At 35.6% G+C, this 24,058-nt stretch overlaps 1 protein-coding gene across 2 annotated transcripts; it reads right to left on the bottom strand.

Annotated features, from left to right (window-relative positions):
- Nucleotides 1–18,812: 18,812 nt before the first annotated feature.
- On the bottom strand, nucleotides 18,813–21,309 carry LOC100808942 (L-type lectin-domain containing receptor kinase S.4). 2 transcript variants are annotated; one of them, XM_014773609.2, is made up of 2 exons: nucleotides 20,816–21,259; nucleotides 18,813–20,530 (listed from the first exon to the last, which is right to left on the bottom strand). In XM_014773609.2, the coding sequence occupies exons 1-2, from the start codon at nucleotides 21,054–21,056 to the stop codon at nucleotides 19,002–19,004; spliced, it is 1,770 nt and encodes a 589-aa protein (XP_014629095.1). In that variant the 5' UTR covers nucleotides 21,057–21,259; the 3' UTR covers nucleotides 18,813–19,001. The 2 variants fall into 2 exon arrangements, with proteins under 2 accessions (XP_014629095.1, XP_003522123.2); XM_003522075.4 differs by having other exon boundaries at nucleotides 18,813–21,309.
- Nucleotides 21,310–24,058: the final 2,749 nt, after the last annotated feature.

Below are 24,058 nucleotides of genomic sequence, written 5' to 3'. Positions count from 1 at the left end.
CTTTGAAGTATAAAAGCTCGGATAATTCTATCCATTGTGTAAGTTGAACTAATGTCCAAGACTTGGGATTACGGAAAACAAGAATCAATTCCACTTTAATAAGGTTTCATTAATAATAAAGTAAAAGCTCTAAATACCTAAACTAGGTGTAAGAACCCCATTGAAATGAAGTTGATTTCACAAGTGCACACACTTTCCTTCACAAGATGTAGTAGTGAATTTTGGAAAATAAAAAGGCTCTAATATTTTGCTTAATCTTGCTTGGAACTTTTATATAAATAGTTATTTTTCTCTGTTCCTCGGTATATTAGCTCATCAGTTTTTTTAACAATAAGCACAAGCACCACAACGAAATGAATCAAATTAAACACTTGAAACCACAATAAGCAAGAAAGTTCTAAAAAAAATTAAAACCCAAACTGAAAGAGCAATGTGCAATGTGAGAATAAATTTGAAAAGGGAAAGAGTAATTAGGCCTAGAATGAAGATTACCAACGACAACCTTAGCGCGGGCACGACAGCAAATGCACGACGGCATGTGCAATGGCGATGTGGGCTCAACAACTGTAGTGCGATGATGTGGGTGAGAGGACGCGCACTCGTGTGAGTGAGAAAGACAGCGAGCGCGCTGTGTTGTGGTTGTGACGGAGGTGTAACGCCCTAAAATTTCGCTAACTATAAATTAATGTTTAATTGTATTTATCGTGTTATTTGATTATATGATTGACTTGAATGAGTTGAGGTATTGTTTGAATTAGACATGTGTGATTTGCTCGATGTGGATGTTGAGTTATGTGAAGTTTTATTGACCTAAGTTGAAATTATGATATTTCAAATTTTACCTAAACCTATTCCGATAAAACCATGATCCTAGATTCGTTAACCATTGGATTGCCTTCAAATTTTGACTGTAGGTTCTTAACACATTAACAACCCACTTTAACAACCCACATTTGCTTTTCTCCCACATTAACAACCCACTTTTGCGCTTGTTCCATTTGTTATTTATCTTCACTCACTAAAATGATTCCAACCGGTGTTTTTCGATCTATACGAGTCTCACCACTATGTTGCCACCAAAATTATGATTCTTGTTTTCCGTAATCCCAAGTCTTGGACATTAGTTCAACTTACACAATGGATAGAATTATCCGAGCTTTTATACTTCAAAGAGAATAGCGCTGACAGCCATGGTAATATATTGTGTAGTTGGGATGCTAAAGAAACTTTGGGCATGAATTTTTCTCCTTGCTCTAGAAAATGGGTGGTAGTTTGTGTAGGAGCAACAAAATAAGAACATGTATATATGAAGCATAAGTTTATCTCAAACAAAACAAAAAGTGTTTGTGATAAAAGGTATAAATGTTACCATGGGCAAATTTTCTTAATTATATATGGTGGTACTATGGTTATCCAAACATTTGTTTTTCTCCCACATTAACAACCCACTTTTGCGCTTGTTCCATTTGTTATTTATCTTCGCTCACTAAAATGATTCCAACTGGTGTTTTCCTATCTATACCAGTCTCACCACTATGTTGCCACCAAAATTATGGTTCATGTGTCACAATTGCATAGCACAGCTTCTCTAATCATGCTCAATTGAAACTAGTCTTTTCTTAGAATATCTTGTTTTCATATATTTCATTAGCATGATGCTGCCTAAAGTTCATAACCTTAACTAGTTTATATAGGAATGTCTTGCAGCAAACTAAGCAATTCATCAAGTTTTGTGTGATATCTAATTATGATTCTAATCTACAAGCAACAATGTTTGGGAAAGTTTAAATCAATATAAGTTAGCATAGTCTCACAGCTCATAATATCACAAAATCTACTATTGAACTTACTATACGTAATCAATATAAGTTGACATATTGTTTGAATTAGGCATGTGTGATTTGCTTGATGTGGATGTTGAGTTATGTGAAGTTTTATTGACCTAAGTTGAAATTATGATATTTCAAATTTTACCTAAACCTATTCCGGTAAAACCACGATCCTAGATTCGTTAACCGTTGGATTGTCTTCAAATTTTGACTATAGGTTCTTAACACATGTCCCCATAATTTGACTGTTGGAATATGCAAAATAACAATTTTTAACCTCTCACTTAGCACGAGAAGTGCGCTAAGTGCAATTCCAACTCGAGAGAGAATTGCGCTAAGCAAGAATTGTCGTGCTTAGCACAAGAAGAATTACACTCAACGCAAATTTTTGCACTCAGCGCAAATCCCAACTCGAGAGGAATTGCGCTAAGCATGAAAAGTCACGCTTAGTGTCAAAAGTGGACCCCCACTTAGCGAGACAAGCTCGCTAATCGAGATCTACAAATTATAAAGATTTTTCATCATGAGAAACACGATTTCACGCCTTTCTCTCTCAAAACTCTATCCAAACCACCCTAGAATCTCCTCCACCACCCACGACCACCGACAACCATCACGAGCCACCATTGCTTGCCACCGAACCACCACACCGAGAGGAACGTTTTAATCGGAGTAGAATCTTCAAAATCCACCTAAAATATTCGGTGGAGAATGTAACAACTTGCCTCGTCGCTACGATATCACCACTCTAAACCGCGAGAATTTTAATTTTTAAATGAAAACTCCATTAATTTGCTTATGAAAAATGAAAATATTTTTTTTCTAGATATACATTCACCAAACAAGCATCATTACTTAAATGAATTCATATATATATATATATATATATATATATATATATATATATATATATATATATACTGTGGAAGCAATGCCTTCCAAGGTTATTTTGATGATGCCAAAGAATCAAAAGTCAAGAAAATTCCAAAGATTCAAGAATGAAGTTTTCAAGAATCAAGATTCAAGAATAATCAAGATCAAGATCCAAGACTCAAGAGAAGAATCAATCAAGATAAGTATTAAAAAAGTTTTTCAAAACATTGAGTAGCACATGAAGTTTTCACAAAATCTTTTACCAAAGATTTTTACTCTCTGGTAATCAATTACTACCTTCTGATAATCGATTACCAGTAGCCAGCATTGTTTTTCAAACTGATTTACAAAGCTGTAATCGATTACCATAAACATGTAATCGATTACCAGTGTTTTAAAACATTAAGATTTTCAAAATTCAAAATAAAGAGTCACATTTGTTGATGTGTAATCGATTACACCTTAATGGTAATCAACCAGTGACTGTTTTCAAAAAATTCATTTCCAAAAGTCACAATTCTTCAAGTGACTTGTTTATGAAGATTCTTTCAAAAATCATAACTTTTTAAGTAATTAGTTTTAAAGGAATTGCCAAGAGTTACAAGTTTTGACTTGAGTCATCAAGAAATTATAAATATGTGACCTTGGCATGAAACATACTCATTCATCTCAGTCATCTCTTTCAATCAATCTTTCAATATTTTCTTTCATCTCTTTCAACAGATTTTTTCTGATTCATCTTCTCTTCATCTTTCTAAAAGTTTTTGTTCAAAACTTTCTCTTTCAAGAAAAGTTCTTTGTTCAAAAACTTGTGCTATTCATCTTTTTCATTCTCTTCTCCCTTTGCCAAAAATAATTCGCTAAGGACTAACCGCCTGAATTCTTTTTGTGTCTCTCTTCTCCCTTTTCCAAAAGAATGAAGGACTAACCGCCTGAATTCTTTTGTGTCGTGTCTCTCTTCTCCCTTTTGCCAAAAAGAATTCGACATGGACTAACCGCTTGAATTCTTTTTGTGTCTCTCTTCTCCCTTTTCCAAAAGAACAAAGGACTAACCGCCTGAAATCTTTTGTGTCTCCCTTCTCCCTTTTCAAAGAATTCAAAATGACACAGTTTGAGAATTCTTTTGATTCTTCCCATTCCCTTAAGCAAAAGATTTCAAAGGACTAACTGCCTGAGATATCTTTTGTTTCCCCTTCACAAAGTTTCAAAGGACTAACCGCCTGAGAACTTTGTCTTAACACATTGGAGGGTACATCCTTTGTGGTACAAGTAGAGGGTACATCTACTTGGGTTGTTGTGAGTGAGAACAAGAGAGGGTACATCTCTTGTGAATCAGTTCAAGTGGAGGGTACATCCACTTGGTTGTTCAAAGAGAACAAGGGAGGGTACATCCCTTGTGGATCTTTGCTTGTAAGGGATTTTACAAGATTGAAAAGAAATCTCTAGGACCGCAGGTCGCTTGGGGACTGGATGTAGGCACAGGTTGTTGTCGAACCAGTATAAATTCTTGTGTTTGTTTTCTTCTTCCCTACACTCTTTAATTTCCGCTATGCACTTTTAATTATCGCTTTTACTTTTGGTTAAGTTTCTATTATATTAGTAAAAGCCTAATTAAATCTAGTAACATTAAGAAGGATAGATTTTTAATTAGTAAAGGTTCATTAATAATTAATTCAACCCCCCCTTCTTAATTATTCCGAGGCCACTTGATCCAACAAATACACATCATTCACATAATGGAAAGTAAATTTGTTTATACATATAATTAAATTTGTGATTTACATCCTCAATTCAACAAAAAGAATTATGAAACCATCTATGGAGGAGTTGATTAACAAAACACAACTCTCTCCCAAAATAATCCCAACGTCATCACGTCGGCTCCACAAAAGAATCTCACTTCCTGTACTCTACTGCTGACATTCTACTCCCATGAACAAAGGTTTGTGATCATCACAGGTACCAACCACATGGTACAAAAATTAATACAAAAATCAAATAACCACAATTAGTAAGAAAACATTAACAAATATCATAAGCTTACACAAATATTCATTAGTCCAACACACACTCAACAAATAGTCATCATTTGTCCATAGTTCCAATCAATCATGCTCAGTATGATGCATGCACCTGACCTCAACTCTCAAATGCAATGTGGTACCATCCCCAAGGAAATAACCTAAGCGTGTCCACACGATACTCTCACTTAGGAAAACTAGGTAGTAAGTGTCGAGGTCACCCTATCGTGCACAGGCAACTCCCTCCCCCCCCCCCCCTCCCCATGGTGATCAGCTTGAGTCTCAAGGGAGTTCCAAACCGAGTGACATGCCCCCAAGTACAAGTATTCCTCCTCATGAGAAACTACAAGTACTTACTGACAAAGTTTATACTATTTCCATGTCATATGAAGTATGAAACATGGACACCATCAATGCACTGACCATGGATAATTAAAGATTCTAAGCCATCCCCCTCCAGAGATGCTTAAAACTCTTTAACCACTTTATTTCCCCCACCAGGAATATCCAACAAGGTCACTACACCCCCCATGTACATACACAACATACAACGTATGAAACATGGGCACCATCAATGCACTGACCGTGGATAATTAAATATTCTAAATCATCCCCCTCCGGAGATGCTTAAAACTCTTTAACCACTCTTTTTCCCCCACCAGCGATATCTAACAAGGTCACTGCACCCCCCATGTACATACACAACATACAACGTATGAAACATGGACACCATCAATGCATTGACCGTGGATAATTAAATATTCTAAGCCATCCCCCTTCAAAGATGCTTAAAACTCTTTTAACCACTATATTTTCCCCTCCAGGGAACAAGGTCACTGCAATCCCCCATGTACATACACAACATATATCATCATAGTGCATTTTCACATCATCAACATTTCATCTCAATGTCATTATCAACATCAGCATTGTCTCATCTCAATGTCATTCTCAACATCAACATCATCTCATTTCAATATCATTCTCAACATCAACATCATCTCATCTCAGTGACATTATCAACAACAACAATATCATCTCATATTAACATAATCATCAATAACAACATCAACTCATATTAACATAATCATCAATAACAACATCATCTCATATCAATATTATCATAAACATCAATGTCACCTCATATCAATTAATGTCATCAATAGCAATATCATCATTAAGTCGCATTTTGCATATATATATATATATATATATAGTTCATTCCTGAGATTCACACTCCCCAAGTCTTCAGACAACACAAGTCTAGTAAAAACAATAATGTCATTTATCAATAATAGACGTATTGTGACATCCTGGAAATTTCTACCCGGGATTTTGTAAACGATGCATTTTGAATGATTATATATATAAGTATTATTCAGTGTGTATATATATATATATATATACTCCTGGTAGAAGTAGGTATATTGGGGGAAAGATACGCGGGTTAGGCTAATTAACGAAGAAAAATCCATAACTGGATAGTTATAGATTAATTCTCAATTAATTAGTCTAAAAATTATCGTTTTGCATGCAACTTAAAATTTAACAAAACCAACCTCTGAACCACGCTCGGGGCTTCATTCTGAGCATTTTGATATATATATTGCTTACTTTCGAAAACTGGCCCCGACGGGTGCAGAGAAACGCCAGGGACTGGAACCAGAGAAACGGCACGCAAATCGAGGCAGGATTTTAGCATTTCAAAAGGTCAGATTTTTTTCTCTTCTTGTGGCTGAGTATGAGTCACATCAAGGGAAAAAGTGGGCCCCTTTTTGCTCCACTCAAAAGAAGACATGTGGCACAACTTTTAAAAAAAAAAAAAAAGAGAAAGCCTTTTCTTAAAACACAAAGCCACGTTCTCTCTCTCCTCACTCACTCAGCCAAAAGTGCAGAAGCTTTTCCCTCTCCCTCACGCTGCTTTTTCTCCCTTTCTCCTCCACCATTGAAGCTCCAACCTTTGCTCACCATTTCTGCTCCAAATCGCGAAAGGAAGCCATTTTCGGAGTCGTGAAGCGCACCTCTACGTTGTGGGACTTCAAATTTCAGGTTTGGGTAGACTTCTTCTCACATAAATTTCGTGGGTATTGGGTGTTTGGGAGACATGATGAGTAGTTTTACTAGGTTTATGCCTTATGATAGTTATTTGTGAAGAAATTTGTTGAAAGAATGCTAAACTTGTCATGTTGGGTGTGAGTCAAGCTTACCCATTCTGTTTTAGGGTTTTATGATGATGTTTGTGATGTTTGTGTGCTGAAATTGCTGATGGAAAAACTGATAGAGATGAAGGGTAGAGTTAACCTAGGGTTGAAAAGTGAGAATGTAGTGATATGAGTGGAAAAGTGTTATGCTTTGAGGGTTTGAAAAGCTAAATCTAGATTTAGTGGTAATTGGAGGTTAAAGTGAGTTAATCCTAGTTTGAAATGTCATTTAGGACTTGTGGGAAAGCTTGGGCTGTGCAAAGGAGGAAAATGAGTGACCAAAGTGAAGGCAAGAGCCATTTCTAGGGTAAATTGGGTGTTGAGGAGTCAAATTTTGATTCGGTGGAGTTTTCATCGTAAAACCAGTTTGAGCGAGTTTAGATTAATGTTATAGACTTGTGTGAGATGAGAGTTTGCTCCAAAATTACCCCATTCTCATTTTCACTTCTCAAACCTTGAAAATCCACTAAAATGAGGGGTTTTAGATACCTAGATTTTGAATTGCTTTGGTCTGAAGCTTGTCTTTGATTTAGATATGATTTATACTTGATTTAGGACTTTTAGGATCCAATTTGGGCAAAATTGGATGAGGGCAAGAGTGATTTCGAAAATCTGCACTATTATGCAGAATTTTGTTGTTGAAATGTGCAGCAGGATTTTGTGCTTGTGCAGAAAATGCTTATGCATTGCTGGTTGTGGAAAGGGTTGTATATATTGGGTTCTGGACGTTTTCTAACAGATCCCAACGGTCAAAATGTAGACTTATGTACTAGGGACCTCCAATAAAATTTTCGAGTCGATCCAACGGTGAACAAATTGGAACGAAGAGAATGTTACTGGGGTATTTGAGTAAGGAAAGTTGCGGTATTGGTTTGTGTTTTGGGCAGAGTTTTCTGCCTCTACCCTGTTTTCTTGGTTTTGATAGTTTATGATGTTTGGATGTTGAATTGCTTGGATGTTGTGGAAGCTTGGAGGGATTGATGGGGACCCGGTGTTGAGAAGAACGAGGATAAGGGCTACGTGGGAGTACGTGAGCTCAATTGAAGGTGGGAAACTGGGGATGGTGGATTTATGTGTGATTTGTGGACGTGGAGAGTTGACTTGCACCATCGCCCGACCGCCACCTAGTACCACATATGACGGGTACCCCATAATCCTACAAGCTTGAAGTGAGAAAGTGTGGAAGAGTCAGTCTTCCTACTTTTATTCGTTGACCATAGAGTGGTACCTGGAGATATGTCGCGGGGGTCAGGAGACCTTGGGGACGTCAGGTGGGGTGCTATTGCCCAAAACCAAGCTTGACCAATCCCGACCCAACCCAGGCATAGTCAATCAGTGAGAACCTGTGATGTACCTAAACAGGCGAGCTCCTGGCAGTCAACCGATAAAAGAACAAAGACCACAAAGCAAGGAGGCTTGTGTGGTGGCTGGCCAGCTATGAATCTTGAGTGGTAGTTGGAATATGGCCTCTGGTAATCGATTACCAAGGGTGTGTAATCGATTACAAGGCTTAAAAATGAAGACAGGAAGTTAAGATGGTCTCTGGTAATCGATTACCAATGGTGTGTAATCGATTACCAGGCCTTAAAATGGGGTCAGGAAGTTGAGATGGCCTCTGGTAATCGATTACCAAGGGGTGTAATCGATTACCAGGCTTAGAAATAGACACAGTATGTTGAGGAGGCCTCTGGTAATCGATTACCAATACTGTGTAATTGATTACACAGAGTAACTGGTCACTGGTAATCGATTACCAGTTATGTGTGATCGATTACACAGTGCATATTGTAGGTTTCCATGTTCTGAAGCTGTGTAACTCGAGTTTGGCCTCTGGTAATCGATTACCAATGTTGTGTAATCGATTACCAAAGATGAAAAGCCTTGAGGCACACCTTTTAATTACATGTAGTGGTTATGGGACGCATTGTGTTGCTACTATAGTTAGATCTCTCGTGAAAGAGTCTACCCCCCTTTCTTTTATTTCTTGTAGATCGCGATGGCAGCGCAATTAATCCATGACCGAGTGGAGATGGAGTGCCTAGAGGGAGTTTGGGAGACCCTCGAAGGCAATTCAAGGTGCCGATTTCGGGGCACGATTCGATTCACGGCTACTTCATTGGTACATCCAGAGGAACCAGCACGCACGCTTCAGCGCACTGTGGAGTGGATATTACCTACACCTACTCGATATCGACTAGTGGAGCCAGTCCAAGTGATAGAGGTGACGACATCTGAGGAAGACCCTGAAGAGGACCCAGAGGAGCTACCTCCTGAGCCTGCTGTGGATGCTCTTGACTTTCCAGATGGTGATGAGGACCCACTCCTTGAGGTGGATTCTCCCGAGGACGTCATGTCGGCATCTGAGGCAGACTCTACGGAGGAGAGTGGTCCCTGGGGGGATAGCGACTAGTTGGAGGTTCTTCATCATAGCAGACGGCTCCTTAGACTAGGTTTATATACTTTTTGGGGGTGGGTGTATCTAGTACAGACTGTTAGGTTTACTCTTTTGGTTTTTGTATGGGTAGACCTATTGTATAGGAATTTGATGATTGTATACATATGGCTGAAGCCACCATAGTGGATACCTTTGCTCTGGATGTCACTATGTATTTTGCAAAACTCCCATATTTTGGACAACTTTAGATGATGAATGTACTTATGTTTAATCTTGTTATTTGAAAAGAATGTGTTAACAAACTTTATTTGAAAGAGAGTTCACCAATCGTATTTTATTTTATTATTTTACACGTGACGACCTAAAATGATGGCTGGTATACTTCTATTTTTTTTAAAGAGCAAAATATTTTAGAGGTTATGTGTGATCAGAAAGAAATGACTCCGAATAGAGTTGTGAACTGGCCATTCAGGACTCTATAATGATGATTTTCCTTCTGAACTTAATTACTGTGAAAAAGAGAAAGAAACGAAAAAGAAAAAGAAAAAAAAATTCCCATGGTTTTTGTTATTTAAATCATTACTATTAAACCAGTCATTATTTGGGGACGCCACACGTATTGCATCCCATTAGTCAAACACATTGTTTTTCTTGAAAACCAGCATGCAACAGGGACAAGCATACGTCCTCATAGTTAGGTTCCCTGACCCCAACTATGGTATTAAAAATTATAAATGATAATAAACTCCCTTCACCTATCTTGAGCTCTCCGTCAATTCCTCTTTGCGTCGCTCAGAGGTCTCTCTCATTCACCCTCGTCAGTCCAAACGCAAGGTTCTACATACCAAATTGAAGGAAATTAAGTATAGATTTCAAAAACAAGGTTAATAACAATATTCAAAGTCAAATACCCCTGTCAAAACATAAAGGGTTGAAGGGTGTTTCAGATTCTACTAAAAGGAGACGTCATTTTGAAATTCCGCTCACGCCAACATGATCGAGGTTCAATGAAGGTCATGAAAATAACATCAATGTTATAAAAAGATAACTTACAATATCTCATTTTAAAGGGTTTTTCAAAGGAAGTGTAAAAACACCCTATTATAGTACCCAACATGAGAGATATTAAGAGAAACTCAAACTAACTAAGAGAAAGGCTTAGAAGTCAAGATTATCTCAGAGAAACTACGAAATGAAGGATTGGGGGAATTTTCAACACTGAATCCTTGAGGAGGATTCTGAGGATTCCACTTCGATTACAACGTTCTTCTTGGTGTGGAGGTTCGACGGCAAGCAACGGCGGCTCGTGGTGGCCACCGGTGCTTGTGGGTGGTGGAGAAAAAGTTGTTAGGGTTTGGGTGGGCGTTTGGAGGGAAGGATAGGGGGGAAAATTGTGTTTTTAAAGCCGAAGAACGTATTTATAATCTACAGATCTCGCTTAGTGAGCTTGTCTCGCTAAGCGGGAGTCCACTTTTCGCGCTTAGCGCGACAATTTGCACTGAGCGTAACTCCCTCTGCACTAATTCTCGCTCAGCACAATTCCCTCTCGAGTTGGAATTGCACTGAGCATGCTAATTCTTGCTCAGCGTAATTCCTTCTCGGGTTGGAATTGCGCTTAGGGCACCCCTCGCGCATAGCAAGATAATAGAAGTTGTTATTGTTGGATCGAGTGGCCTCAGAATAATTAAGAAGCGGGGGTTGAATTAATTATTCCTAAACTTTTACCAATTAAAAAATTACTCTTTTAAGGCTTTTACTAAATTGTTAAGAGAATGAGGAGTAGAAGAGAAACTTAACAAAAAGTAAAAGCGGAAATTAAATGCACAGCGGAAAGTAAAAGAGTAGGGAAGAAGGAAACAAACACACAAGAGTTTTATACTGGTTCGGCAACAACCCGTGCCTACATCCAGTCCCCAAGCGACCTGCGGTCCATGAGATTTCTTTCAACCTTGTAAAAATCCTTTTACAAGCAAAGATCCACAAGGGATGTACCCTCCCTTGTTCTCTTTGAACCTAGTGGATGTACCCTCCACTAGAACTGATCCACAAGAGATGTACCCTCTCTTGTTCTCAGTCAAACCCAAGTAGATGTACCCTCTACTTGTACCACAAAGGGTGTACCCTCCAATGTGTTGAGACAAAGATCTCAGGCTGTTAAACCTTTGATACTTTGTGAATGGGGATACAAAAGAATTCTCAAGCAGTTAGTCCTTTGAACACTTTTGTATTAGGGAATGGGAAGAATCAAAAGAATTCTCAGACTGTGTCGTTTTGAATTCTTTGGCAAGGGAGAAGGGAGACACAAAAGAATTCAGGCGGTTAGTCCTTTGTTCTTTTGGAAAAGGTAGAAGAGAGACACAAAAAGAATTCAGGCGGTTAGTCCTTGGCGAATTCTTTTTGGCAAAGGGATAAGAGAATGAAAAGATGAATAGCACAAGTTTTCAAGGTTTAGAAAACCAGAAAACTTCAGAAAGCTTTTGGTACAAAGAAGAAGAAGAAGTTCAAAGAGATTCAAGGCTTGTAAAGGATTGTATGAAAAGTAAAAGTATTGAATGAATTAATTGAATTTGCAAAACAAACCCTTGCTTTTATAGACTCTTCGTGTCTGGTCAAGAAGACCATTTAGAAGAGTTATAACTTTTAGAAAACTTGAAACCAATTTGAAAAAGTCAAAAACCTTTTGAAGAGTTACATCTTTTGATTTTTTCAGAAACAGTCACTGGTAATCGATTACCAAATAAGTGCAATCGATTACACAAAGCTTTTGAGTGAAAGGATGTGACTCTTCATATTTAAATTTGAATTTCAACGTTCAAGGGCACTGGTAATCGATTACCAAAACATTGTAATCAATTACAGCCTTTTGAAAATAATTGGAATGTTGTAAATTCAGTTTGAAAACTTTTTCAAACTCATTTTGCTACTGTTAATCGATTACAACAATATGGTAATTGATTACCAGAGAGTAAAAACTCTTTGGTAATGGTTTTTTCAAAAACACATGGCTATTCAAAGTTTTGAAAAAACTTTTTAATACTTATCTTGATTGAGTCTTTTCTTCATTCTTGAATCTTGAGTCTTGAATCTTGATCTTGATTCTTGAGATCTTGAATCTTGAATCTTGAATCTTGATTCTTGATTCTAGGCTTTCTTCTTGAGTCTTGAATTCTTCTTGATTCTTGAACTCTTGAATTCTTCTTGATTCACTTGAGTTGTTCTTTGATTGATCTTTGAGCTTTTTGTTCATCACCTTTGTCATATTGTTATCATCAAAACACCTTTGAATCACATTCACCATGAAGCCTTGCTTCTATAGTTATTTTCAAAATCCCAACGGTTAGACTGTGGAGAATTCTCTTAGGAAGCTCCAGCCAAAATTTGAAGACAATTCAATGGTTAACGAATCTGAGATCTTGATTTTACTGAAATAGGTTTAGGTAAAATTTGAAATCTCATACTTTCAACTTAGCTCAATAAAACTCCACATAACTCAGCATCCACATTAAGAAATTCACACACAACTAATTCAAGCCATACCTCAACTCATTCAAGTCAACCATATAGTCAAATAACACGATAAATACAATTAAACATTGATTTATAATTAGTAATATTTCAGGGTGTTATAGAGAACATTCCCCCAATCCTTTCTTTCATAACTTCTCAGAGGTAATCTTGACTTCTAAGCTTTTCTCCTAATTAGTTTGAGCTTCTCTTAGTGTCCCTTGTGTTTTGGGCAATGTACAAGTTATCTTTTTATAAAATTGATGTTATTTTCGTGACCTTTCACTGAACCCGGTCACATTGGCGTGATTGAAACCTCAAAATGATGTCTCCTTTTATGTTTTGACAAGGGTAATTGACCTCGAATGTTGTTATTAACCTTGTTTTTTAAATCTTTACTAAATTTCCTTCGATTTGGTATGTAGAACCTTGCGTTTGGACTGACAAACGTGAAGAAGAGAGGTCTTTGAACGACACAAAGAGGAACCAGCGGAGAGCTCATGATAGGTTAAGGGAGTTTATGATAATTTTATGGCTTTGATACCATAATTGTGTTCCAAGAACCCAATTATGGGAATGTATGTTTGTCCCTATGTATGTTGGTTTTCAAAAAAAAATGTTTTCGACTAATGGGATGCGATACGTCTGTTATTGATAAATGACATTATTATTTTTATTAGACTTGTATTGTTTGAAGACCTGAAAAGTGTGAATCTTAGGCATGAACTATATATGTATGTATGTGTGGAATGTGATTTATTGATGATATTAATTTATATGAGGTGACGTTGACGTTTATGATAATGTTGATAAAGAATGATGTTGTTATTGAAGATGATATTGATAATAATTGATACGAGACAATGTTGGTGTTTATGATTATATTGATATGAGATGATGTTGTTATTGATGATTATGTTGATATGAGATGATGTTGTTGTTGTTGATAATGTCATTAAGATGGAATGATGTTGATATTGAGAATGACATTGAGATGAGATGATGTTTATGTTGATAATGACATTGAGATAAGATGTTATTGATGTTGAAAATGTCATTGAGATGATGTATGTTGTGTATGTACATGGGGGGTGCAGTGACCATGATGGATATCCCTGGTGGGAGAAATAGAGTGGTTAAATAGTTTTAAGCATCTCTGGAGGGGAATGACTCAGAATCTTTAATTATCCACGGTCAATGTATTGATGGTACCCATGTTTCATACTTCATATTGCACGGAAATAGTATAAACTTTGTCAGTAAGTACTTGTAGTTTCTCGTGAGGGAAAATACTTGTACTTGGGGGCATGTCACTCAGTTTGAAACTTCCTTGAGACTCAAGTTGATCACCATGGGGGGGGGAGTTTCCTGTGCACGACAGGGTGACCTCGACACTTACTGTCTAGTTTTCCTAAGTGAGAGTGTCGTGTGGACACGCTTAGGCTATTTCCTGACAAATTGTACCATATTGCATTCGAGAGTTAATGTCAGATGCATACATCATACTAAGCATGATTGATTGAAATTATGGAAGGTTGATGACTACTTGTTGAGTGTATGTTGGACTAATAAATGTTTATGTATGATTATGGTATATGTTAACGTTTTCTTACTAATCATGGTCATTTGATTTTTGCGTTAATTTCTTTTATAATAAACTCACCCTTACAATTTTTGTACCATGTGATTGGTACCTGTGATGATCGTGAACCTTTGTTCGTAGGAGTATATGGACAGTAATAGAGTACGTGAAGTGAGATTCTTTTGTGAAGTCGTCAAGCCGATGTGATGACGTTGAGATTATTTTGGAAGAGAGTTGTGTTTTGTTAATCAATTCCTCTGTAGCTGGTTCTATAATTCTTTTTAAAATGAGGATGTAAATCATAGATTATTTATATGTATGAACTAATTTACTTTCTATTATATGAATGATGTGTACTGAATTAATATATTTATATATTCATTTAAGTAATTGTGCGTTGTTTGGTGAATGTATATCGCGAAAAATTTACTTTCATTTTTCATAAGCAAATTAACGGAGTTTTCATTTAAAAATTAAAATTTACACGCTTTAGAGTAGTGATATCGTTGTGACGAGGCGAGTTGTTACTAGAGGCCTATGCGTGACGACAACATGGGTGTGACAAGGGCCACATGCGACGGCAGCGTGGGTGATTGAGTGAGTGAGAGGAAGAAGAGTGCTATAAAAAACGTGAGTGAGTAAGACGACTAGGGTTTGGTTCTTTTTGTTTTGGGTGAAATTTAAATTTCTTATGCATACATATTTCATGGGTAAAATCCATGGGTAAAATTTAAATTTTCGACAGAACTAAATTTATGGGTAAAAATCCATTAGTAATTTATACTTTTTGACGGAAAAATTGTTCGTCAATAAATTCCCTCGGTAATTCAAACATTTTCAACGGAATTCAATCTTTCCATCGGTAATAACAATTTTTTTTGTAGTGTACTTATACTTTAAAATTATTTAAATATTTTTATTATATATAAAGTAAAATGTTCTAATTTATGATAAACACATGTTTCAAAATTATTTATTTTAGTATAGGATGAGTTCTAGGGTGTACCATCCCGGTACATCACTTATATTCACCACTATTATCTTACATCTTCCACCCTAGTTTCCTCCTCTCTCTCCAAATCTGCTCCATTAGTCAATATGAGATGCCACTGAAGGTAGACGCATTGCCACCCACCATAGTCATTCCCCTATTGTCAAAACCCACCACCACTAGACGTTGTGAGCCATTGCCAATTGAGTGTAAACACCAATTAAAAAAATTTAGAAAAGGTGAGTTGAACATATACAATGGTCACTAGAAGTATCGATAATGAGAGTATATTGCATGGGTTTTTAAGCTTGTGAAAAGGGGGGGGGGGGGGGGGGGAGGTACCACGAAGGACATTGATAGTTGTTAAGAGGGATCTCATGGTAAATTAATATCTTTGAAATTTTGAGCTTTAATCAAGTTAAATGACATTAAGTGATCCATGTAATATACATCATATATATACTAGGATAAGCCTTATGTTGATGTAAAATAGATATTTAAAGTGGAGTGGACCAATGAGTTGTTTAAACTAAATGGATTTTTTTGCTCAACCCTAATTTTTAATAATTTGTATGAAGAGATAATAGAAATTATCCACAGGAAAGAGAAAAATCTGGGCTATATTATTAATGACACACATGTAAAGTATATATATATATATATATATTCGGTAAATCACACATCTCTTTTAAAGTATCGATATGTGCTTATCGGAAAGGTAATATGTTAGGGGACATTTGGTAGTCAGAAAGTTTTTATATATTTGGGAATTATGATTCCTGAGAAATTCGATTACTAGGAATCATGATGTCTGTAAATATGTAAAATACGTTTAATCAATCTTAATATATTTTTTGAGAAATAAAGATTCTCATGGTTGGTTACATAACTTTCCTGTGTATATAATAATTTTTTACAAATATACCCTTCATTAAAAAATGCATCTTAATGATTGAATCATCTCCTCAACAACTTTCACATTTTTTATTTTTATTTTTTTTCCTTTGTATTCATAGAATCACTTTATGGAAGTCAATGATTGACTATTATGGTCAAAATTGGCATGGCAATAGAAAAATTCAAGTGATCTATATCAAGTAATGCTTAACAAGGACAATGTCAAATATAAAAACTTTAGACAACGAGAAACACCTCAAAGTTATTCCATGTAAAGTAGGTCAAATTTAGTTTTTTGTTAAACTGCGTAAGTAAATCTGTACTTAGGCCTTCAATGAACCTTATTTGGGCTAGAGGTTTGAATATACTTGACATACCAATTTCCAATTATGTTAGATTTTTAATTATTGAGGTTCATAAATTTTGACCAGAAAAAAAAAAGTTCAGATAAAGAACTCAAGTTCAGAATTTGCCATGGCGCGATGGCTGCTTTGAATGAAGATGTAGACAGAGGATCATATGAACCAAGGGCTATTGTTGTTGAATACTCATTCGCAGTACAGTTTACTGATAATTCCATTGAAGAATCAGATGAGGGCTAGGAACAGTGGCTTAAAGATGGTTGTATATCAAGTTCATTAACACATTTACTGATAGGGGGGGTCTATCTTATCCAAATTTTCTTTCAACAGTTTAATTGTGTATAAGTTAATTAATGAATTTCTTGTGTCTATTTTGTTGATAATTGATTGTCATTGATCTTATGTTATCAGTATCTGTGTTAGGATATGAATTTCTTGTGTGTATTTGGTTCACTTGAGAGAGCATTCTGCTACCATTACAAGCTTTTTCTATTCTGTTGATCATTCTTTGCATCTTATTTTTTATCAATTTAGCTACTTTCCTGGATCCGGATCGTCTCCAGCTCCTCTCCAGCCAAACTTCTGACCGTTCAATTATAGGAGATTATATTTTGATATTATTCCTGATATTATATTTATTATTTAAAAAATTATTTTTCTATTAATCAGTAATTGATTGATGTTGTAATCAATATCAAACCAATATTGACTGTTAGATGAATCTGACAGCTGAAAAATTAAAAACCAATGAAAACTGTGAACCCAGAGCAAAGTGTGGACCTGTCACTTTCGATTAGCATGATTCTGATAATGTTGATGAGGTTTCCATGATTCCTTCATTGCTTGGCATATGGTAATGGGAGCAACTTGGACCCATTCTCCTCCAACATTTGGGTAGCTGATAAAGGAAAGGGAAGGGAAGGCCTCTTAAATGATGTGCTCAGTGTTACTGCTCCTAAGGTGCTTGAAAAGAAGCTTGAGGTCAAGAACATTGAGATCAGTGGCTGAACTTGAAGTTAAGCTGGGAGTGAGATGAGATCAAATAAAAATCTAAATTAATTAATTAATTTATTTTGAACAAGATAGATTTATAAAAGCTTAGCTTGGCTAGCGTCCAACTAGTCTGGTATGATCATTTAATAGCATGGGTTCAAATTGGGGTCTGCAACTCCATTTACGGCCACAAAATATTACTGTTGCAGAGCTGCCCACAATTGTGGTGTGAAATTCAATCACACAAAATACCACAATCCATATGCAACATAGCTGAAAAGGGAACCTAATAGAACTCAATGGAACCTTGGCTCCATTCTATTCGACTTTTTTGTCAAAAAAAGAGAGACTCATTTAAATATTCTATTCTAACTTGTAAGTGCCAATGATCAAATGAGTGTGGCTGTATGGGATGTTGGGAGAGACCAAATCTTAAAATGAATGAAAATTTATACTATCTTGCAAATAAAAGATATACCAAATAATAAGATTAATTGTAAAATTCCTTTCTACATTCGGTGCAACCATATAATAATTTCACGCCACAACGACTGCCATCTGCATCACAACAGTCGCAATGGCCACAACAGCAATCACAATTGCAACTGCAGTTTAAGTCCATGTTTAATAGAAATCTTGTATAATAGGTGATAGATTAATTTCTTCAAGTGGGGAAACGATTCTTCTTCTCAACAACAGTATTCGCAGACATATATGATTGAATCCAGAATCATATAGTGACCATAGCTTTATCTGATTGTATATGTTTCTGTGGATAAGGTGAGATTTCATTTTCAAATGTTTGAGTTGATTCTCATACATGAAGGGACTATTGCGATAATATTGCTTAGACTTGGATCAAACTTCCCAGATTCTTGAGGTCAAAACTCCAATTGTTAAATCAAGTCATTATTCTATGTACCAAAATTCAACTTTGCAAAAAAGTAATGCAGTATAAATAATCATTTGACAATGCAGCAATTCAGTTACCATTTTTCAACTTTCCGGGCAAAATCCCTTTCAAGCTGTCAAGCAAATTTCGTTATCCAAATTTCTGATGATGTTACAAATTGAGATTCACCTATTAGCATCTTTAATTTGAACATGCTTCAGCCCTTTCACCAGTTCTTAAGCACCATATAAAAAAATACAGAAGCAAAATTGTATAAAATGAAGGGGACGTTATATGAATCCCGAAAATGGATGCCAGTGGGGGAAATAATTAGAATACAAACTTCCTATGTTGGGATTGAATTTATCATTACAATAACTTTCTCTCTACAATTATAAGACATCATGAGATGATAAAATAAACAACTATCAAAAGTACAACTCTAAGTACGATGTAGATAATCACCTTGTTTCTCCTCTAGCATGGAGAGTATAAAGTGATGTATCAATAAAAGGAAACCTAGCATCCATGTCAGTCTTTATAGCATAGGAACTTGTGCTCATCTGATAAAAGGAAGAAGGTTCAAGTGAGTTCATGAATTCATCAAAACCCTCCTGATATCCTACCTCTTCTGGCTTTCTCAACTCATCTGGCAATCCAACTTCTCCATCCAAAAACCTCACCACCTGTCTCATGCTCGGCCTAGCCGCGGGTGCGGCATTTGAACATAGAATTCCCAATTTCAACACCATGAGAACCTCTCTTTCATTAAAAGCACCATTTAGTTTAGGATCCACCAAATCAAGTATTCTCCCTTGTTTGTACTTGTTCCACACACAATCAACCAAAACCACATCTTCTGGCAACGCCTTTGGCTCAAGTGGTCTGAGCCCACATGCCACTTCTAGTAAAAGTGCACCAAATGCAAAAACATCTGAGTTAGGAGTGGACTTCCCTGTCCTAGGCACCTCAGGTGCCATATAGCCAAAGGTCCCCACCACCCTTGTGGTACTTGGGTTAGCCCCATGTTCATACAACCTTGCTAATCCAAAATCTCCTAATCTTCCATTGAGTCCACCATCTAGAAGCACATTGCTAGCCTTCACATCTCTATGTATCACCACCTGCTCATAGCCCTCATGAAGATACAAAAGGGCTGAAGCAACATCCTTGATGACCTTAAACCTTTGCTCCCAACTTAAGATTGTTTTTGGCCCATCAAACAAGTACTTATCTAAGCTCCCATTTTCCATGAAATCATACACAAGGAGGAGGTCACCACGGCGGCGACACCACCCCAGCAACGGAACCAAATTCCGGTGGCGAAGCCGGCCTATGCTGGCTATTTCTGACACAAATTCCCTAAGGCCTTGTTTGGAGTCATGTGAAATTCTCTTAACAGCAACTTGGGTATTGGAATTTGGCAATGTTCCTTTGTAAACACTACCAAACCCACCTTGTCCAAGCAGCTCTTTGTCCTTGAACCCTTTTGTTGCTTTCTTGAGCTCTTGATAGGAGTACCTATGTGGCCCAATCTCAAGCTCCCAAGCTTCTATGACATCAGCATTCTTGTACCTCCTGTACATGTAGATGCCAAATAAGAAACCACACAATGCAAGAAAACCAGAAATTGAAACCCCAGTTATCAGAGATGTGTGTTTCTTCTTTGGGCCTGGAAGCTGTGGGAGAGAAGAGAGCTCAAGGGGTGGAGCTGGTCCATTGATCTTGAAGCTCCAACCCAAGATGTAATGGGAGCTAGCAAGCAACCCTGTTGATGCAGAGAACCCAACAAACATTAAATCCTCAAAGATTGGTGAAAGGTCCACATGATGGGACAAGAGAGGTCTCTTTGGTTTGGTAGAAGATTCAGAAATTGTAACATTGACAACACTTTGAGAAGCATCATAATCAACCCAAGCTATAATGGGTTCCCCACTTGTGAGCGTGAGATTCTGTTTGGTTGAATTATCATCACCCCCGGTGTAGTAACCTACAGGTGCAGAAGCAATGGAGACCAAGCTATTGATGTCAATTCCAACATGGTTGTCATCAATGTCCCCAAACTCAAAATCTTGGGCAGTGTCAAACTCAACAGCAAAGAGGTGGTTGGAGGAGTTCCCTGTGCTAGTTGAGTTTAGAAGACCAAGATACTGACTTGGAAGAGCCTTGAGATTCTTAGAAGATGCAATTGTAAAAGCAAGACCATGCCCTCCTAACTTTTCATACTCAGGGAATATAATCAAAGCAAAAGAAGAAGAAAAGGAGAAAGCTTTACCATCACTAGAGTTCTTGAACCTTAAACCAGTTGGATAAAAAGCTTGACCCACTACTCTACTTGAATCATCTGTGAGTTTCAGTATCCCATTTGACTCTATTTCTGCTACTCCTCTAAGGGACATGATGTTGCTTCCCAAGAATCCATCATAGAAGAGCTGGTTAGGCTGAGATGAAACAGGGATCAGAAGGAACAACAACACATGCAAGAATTGTTGGAGGAGCATGTTGAGGTTGGCCATGAGATCAGATGTGGAAAATCAACGACTTTGAATGAGTATAACTTACAAGGGGCTTGATTGAGCCTTGAGGCTTCAAAATATTGATTGCTATGAATAAAATAGATTTGTTGTTTTTTAAAGAGTATGGAAAAAAATGTGTTGGCGAGAATGATGGGCGGCTGAGGAACAGGAAGTCAGGAACGAAGCAAGCAAAGACAGCAACTAGTTGCTGTCGGCGTCCACATGAGTCAGCAGCAGTAAAGTTAAAGCTGTGGATTATGATTGGTCCAATAAAAGCACATGAATAATGAGTTTAAAGGTCTCGGATTAATAGTATGAAACACGTTTATATTTTTTTACAGGATAAAATATTTTTATATTGTTATATAATTATAATTTATTGTTAATATAATTTTTTAAGTAATTATCATATAAAATGTATAATATTTTTTTTCATATTATATAATGCATCAAAGTGGAGAGCACATATATTTGGGATCCTTCTCAGAAACTTAAAGGAGCCTACATGTGACTGTGATGTATGTATTCAGTTTTGAATTTGATGGTTTTCAATTCCTTTTGGTAGATTTTGGTAAAAATGGTGATGGTAAAACAAAATGAGTTTGAAAATGTTAGAAAATCAATGATTTTTAATGATACGATAATATTATAATTTAAGATTAGTTAATAGTGTAAAATAAAAACCTTTTATAATATTGGTGTGTTCCAATTAAATTTATAACTAATTTTTTAGAAAATATTGGACCCTATTTCAATGAAGGGCCATTAGGAAAAGACTCTACTACCATGGCCACTCTATTGTGATATTTCATGAGAAAGAATAAAATAATGGAAACAGGATTGACTCAAAGATAAGAATTGGTCCAACCATAAGTGAAGTCTAAAATAAATTTTAAGAAAAATATTTGATATTATAAATAAGAGAAGTGTATATTAAACCTTTTGGCTAACATATATGATATTTTTTTAAGAAAATATGACTTCTTTTTCTTCATAAAAACTAAAGATATTTTTTTATTAGCGGACCTAAAATTTAAGCTTTAACTGTTTTAATCTTTTGATTGATTCTAAATAAAAGAGTGATGGTCACAAACACTATCACACACAAAATAGGCCAATCAAGTCAAGAATTTAAAGCAAACACACTAGATAAAGTAAAAAAGTATTCAGATTCGCTAGGAGACCTAATCAATCCATAAATAAACTACAATAGAGCTGGTATATCAGAATTAATAGCACGCAGTAGAATCGGCGCTTGACTAACAACGAGAATAAATAGTCATTTTTGTCCCTCGATATGTAATTTGTTGATAAATACGTCTTTGAAATATGAAAACACAAAATTTAGTCCTTGAAGTGTAAAAAGTATGACAAATATATCCAACTGTTAATTTTCATCCGTCATCGTTAATAGAATAGTTTACGTGACACGAAGGGACAAATTTGTCACTAAAATGATTGTCAATGTAGATTGTGGCATATTTGTCATAATATTTTTTGACTTTTTGTCTTCCCACTCCACTGACAAATGTGTCCTTGAAAGATGAAAATGCAAAATTTAGTCCCTGAAAATATAAAAAGTGTGACAAATATATATGGACGTTAATAAATGAATTGTATAAGAGAGAAGCTAGAGAAACAGGGATTAAAAAAACAGTCAAATATAGTTTAAGATTTGAACTTTTATATTTTGATTATCTATTTATTTATCCATCTATCAAATTGTTAATTAGTTTTTTAATTAATCAATATAACTACTTATTTTCCAAAATAAAGTAAATTTCTTTAGTTTTATGATATAAAAAAATTGAGTTACCATTTAAAAAAATGAAAGCCTTTTATTTCTTGATATTTTTTGTTTCTTTAATTAATTATTAATTTTTATTACGTATTTTTCCATAGTATGTCAAATGGAATACAAGGTTGTTGGAGCCCTTAAATCAACGAGAGATATAACTCTATATCCCAAAGGCAAAGAATAAACATCTGTATTAATTTTTTTTCTCTTTTGTTTTGAAGTTAACCTCTACATTAGTTTGAGCATTATTATATTTTTTATTTAAATTTATTTGAGTTCTTTATTTGTTAGTAATTGTTTTGATTTCATTCATATATAATAAGTATTGTCTTAAGTGAAAGTACATAAGGTTTATCTAAGAGATTCTTTCATATTTGAGGTATATATATACATTTTATTGATTAAGGAAAAAGACTTATAATTCCACTTTAGCTTTATCTAGTTTAAATTTTGTGAGACTTTTTTTTTATAAAAAAAATAGTTGATTAAATTCTTTTTTTAAAATAAATAAATAAATTTGATCTCACGGCCGGTTGTATTTTTTCTACTCAAAACTCTCGACATATTATTTTCAATATAAATATAAGGATACTTAAGTTGGAATTGAGATATGGAATGATTTTAAAGATTAAAAATGAAAAATTTAGTAGAAATTTGATAAATTTATAAGATATAAGATAAATTTTTTTTTTAACAACAAATATTAAGGTTTCACAAGGAAATAAAAATAATAAAAATATATATATTAAAAGATAATTTAAAAAATATATTGAATAAGTACTAAACGAATAAGAGGAGTAAATTACAAACACATAATAATAATAATTAGTCACAATTTATTATTAACTTCCGGATATATTTATTGCACTTTTTATACTTTCGGGAACTAAATTTTGCATTATATTTTTTGCACTTTTTATACTTTCGGAAACTAAATTTTGCATTTTATCTTCCAGGAACGCATTTGTCAGCGGAGTGGAAAGACTAAAAGTCAAAAAAATATTATGACAAATATGTTCCTATACCAACAATCCACATTGACAATCATTTTCATGACAAATTTGTCCCTCCGTGCCACTTAGGCTATCTTATTAACGGTGACGGACGGTTGGTTGCACTTTTTACCCTTTCAGAGAGTAAATTTTGTATTTTCATCTTTCACATATTAGATTTTTTAATCTCTATAATAAAAACTTCTCCATAA

This window comes from Glycine max, chromosome 3, assembly GCF_000004515.6.
Source record: "Glycine max cultivar Williams 82 chromosome 3, Glycine_max_v4.0, whole genome shotgun sequence".
In the NCBI taxonomy this organism is placed as follows: Eukaryota; Viridiplantae; Streptophyta; class Magnoliopsida; order Fabales; family Fabaceae; genus Glycine; species Glycine max.
This window is presented reverse-complemented; position numbering and strand designations above follow the sequence as displayed.

Bases quoted from the DNA above. Each gene is read 5' to 3' on its own strand.
- LOC100808942 (XM_003522075.4), bottom strand. From the start codon at position 21,056: ATGGCCAACCTCAACATGCTCCTCCAACAATTCTTGCATGTGTTGTTG.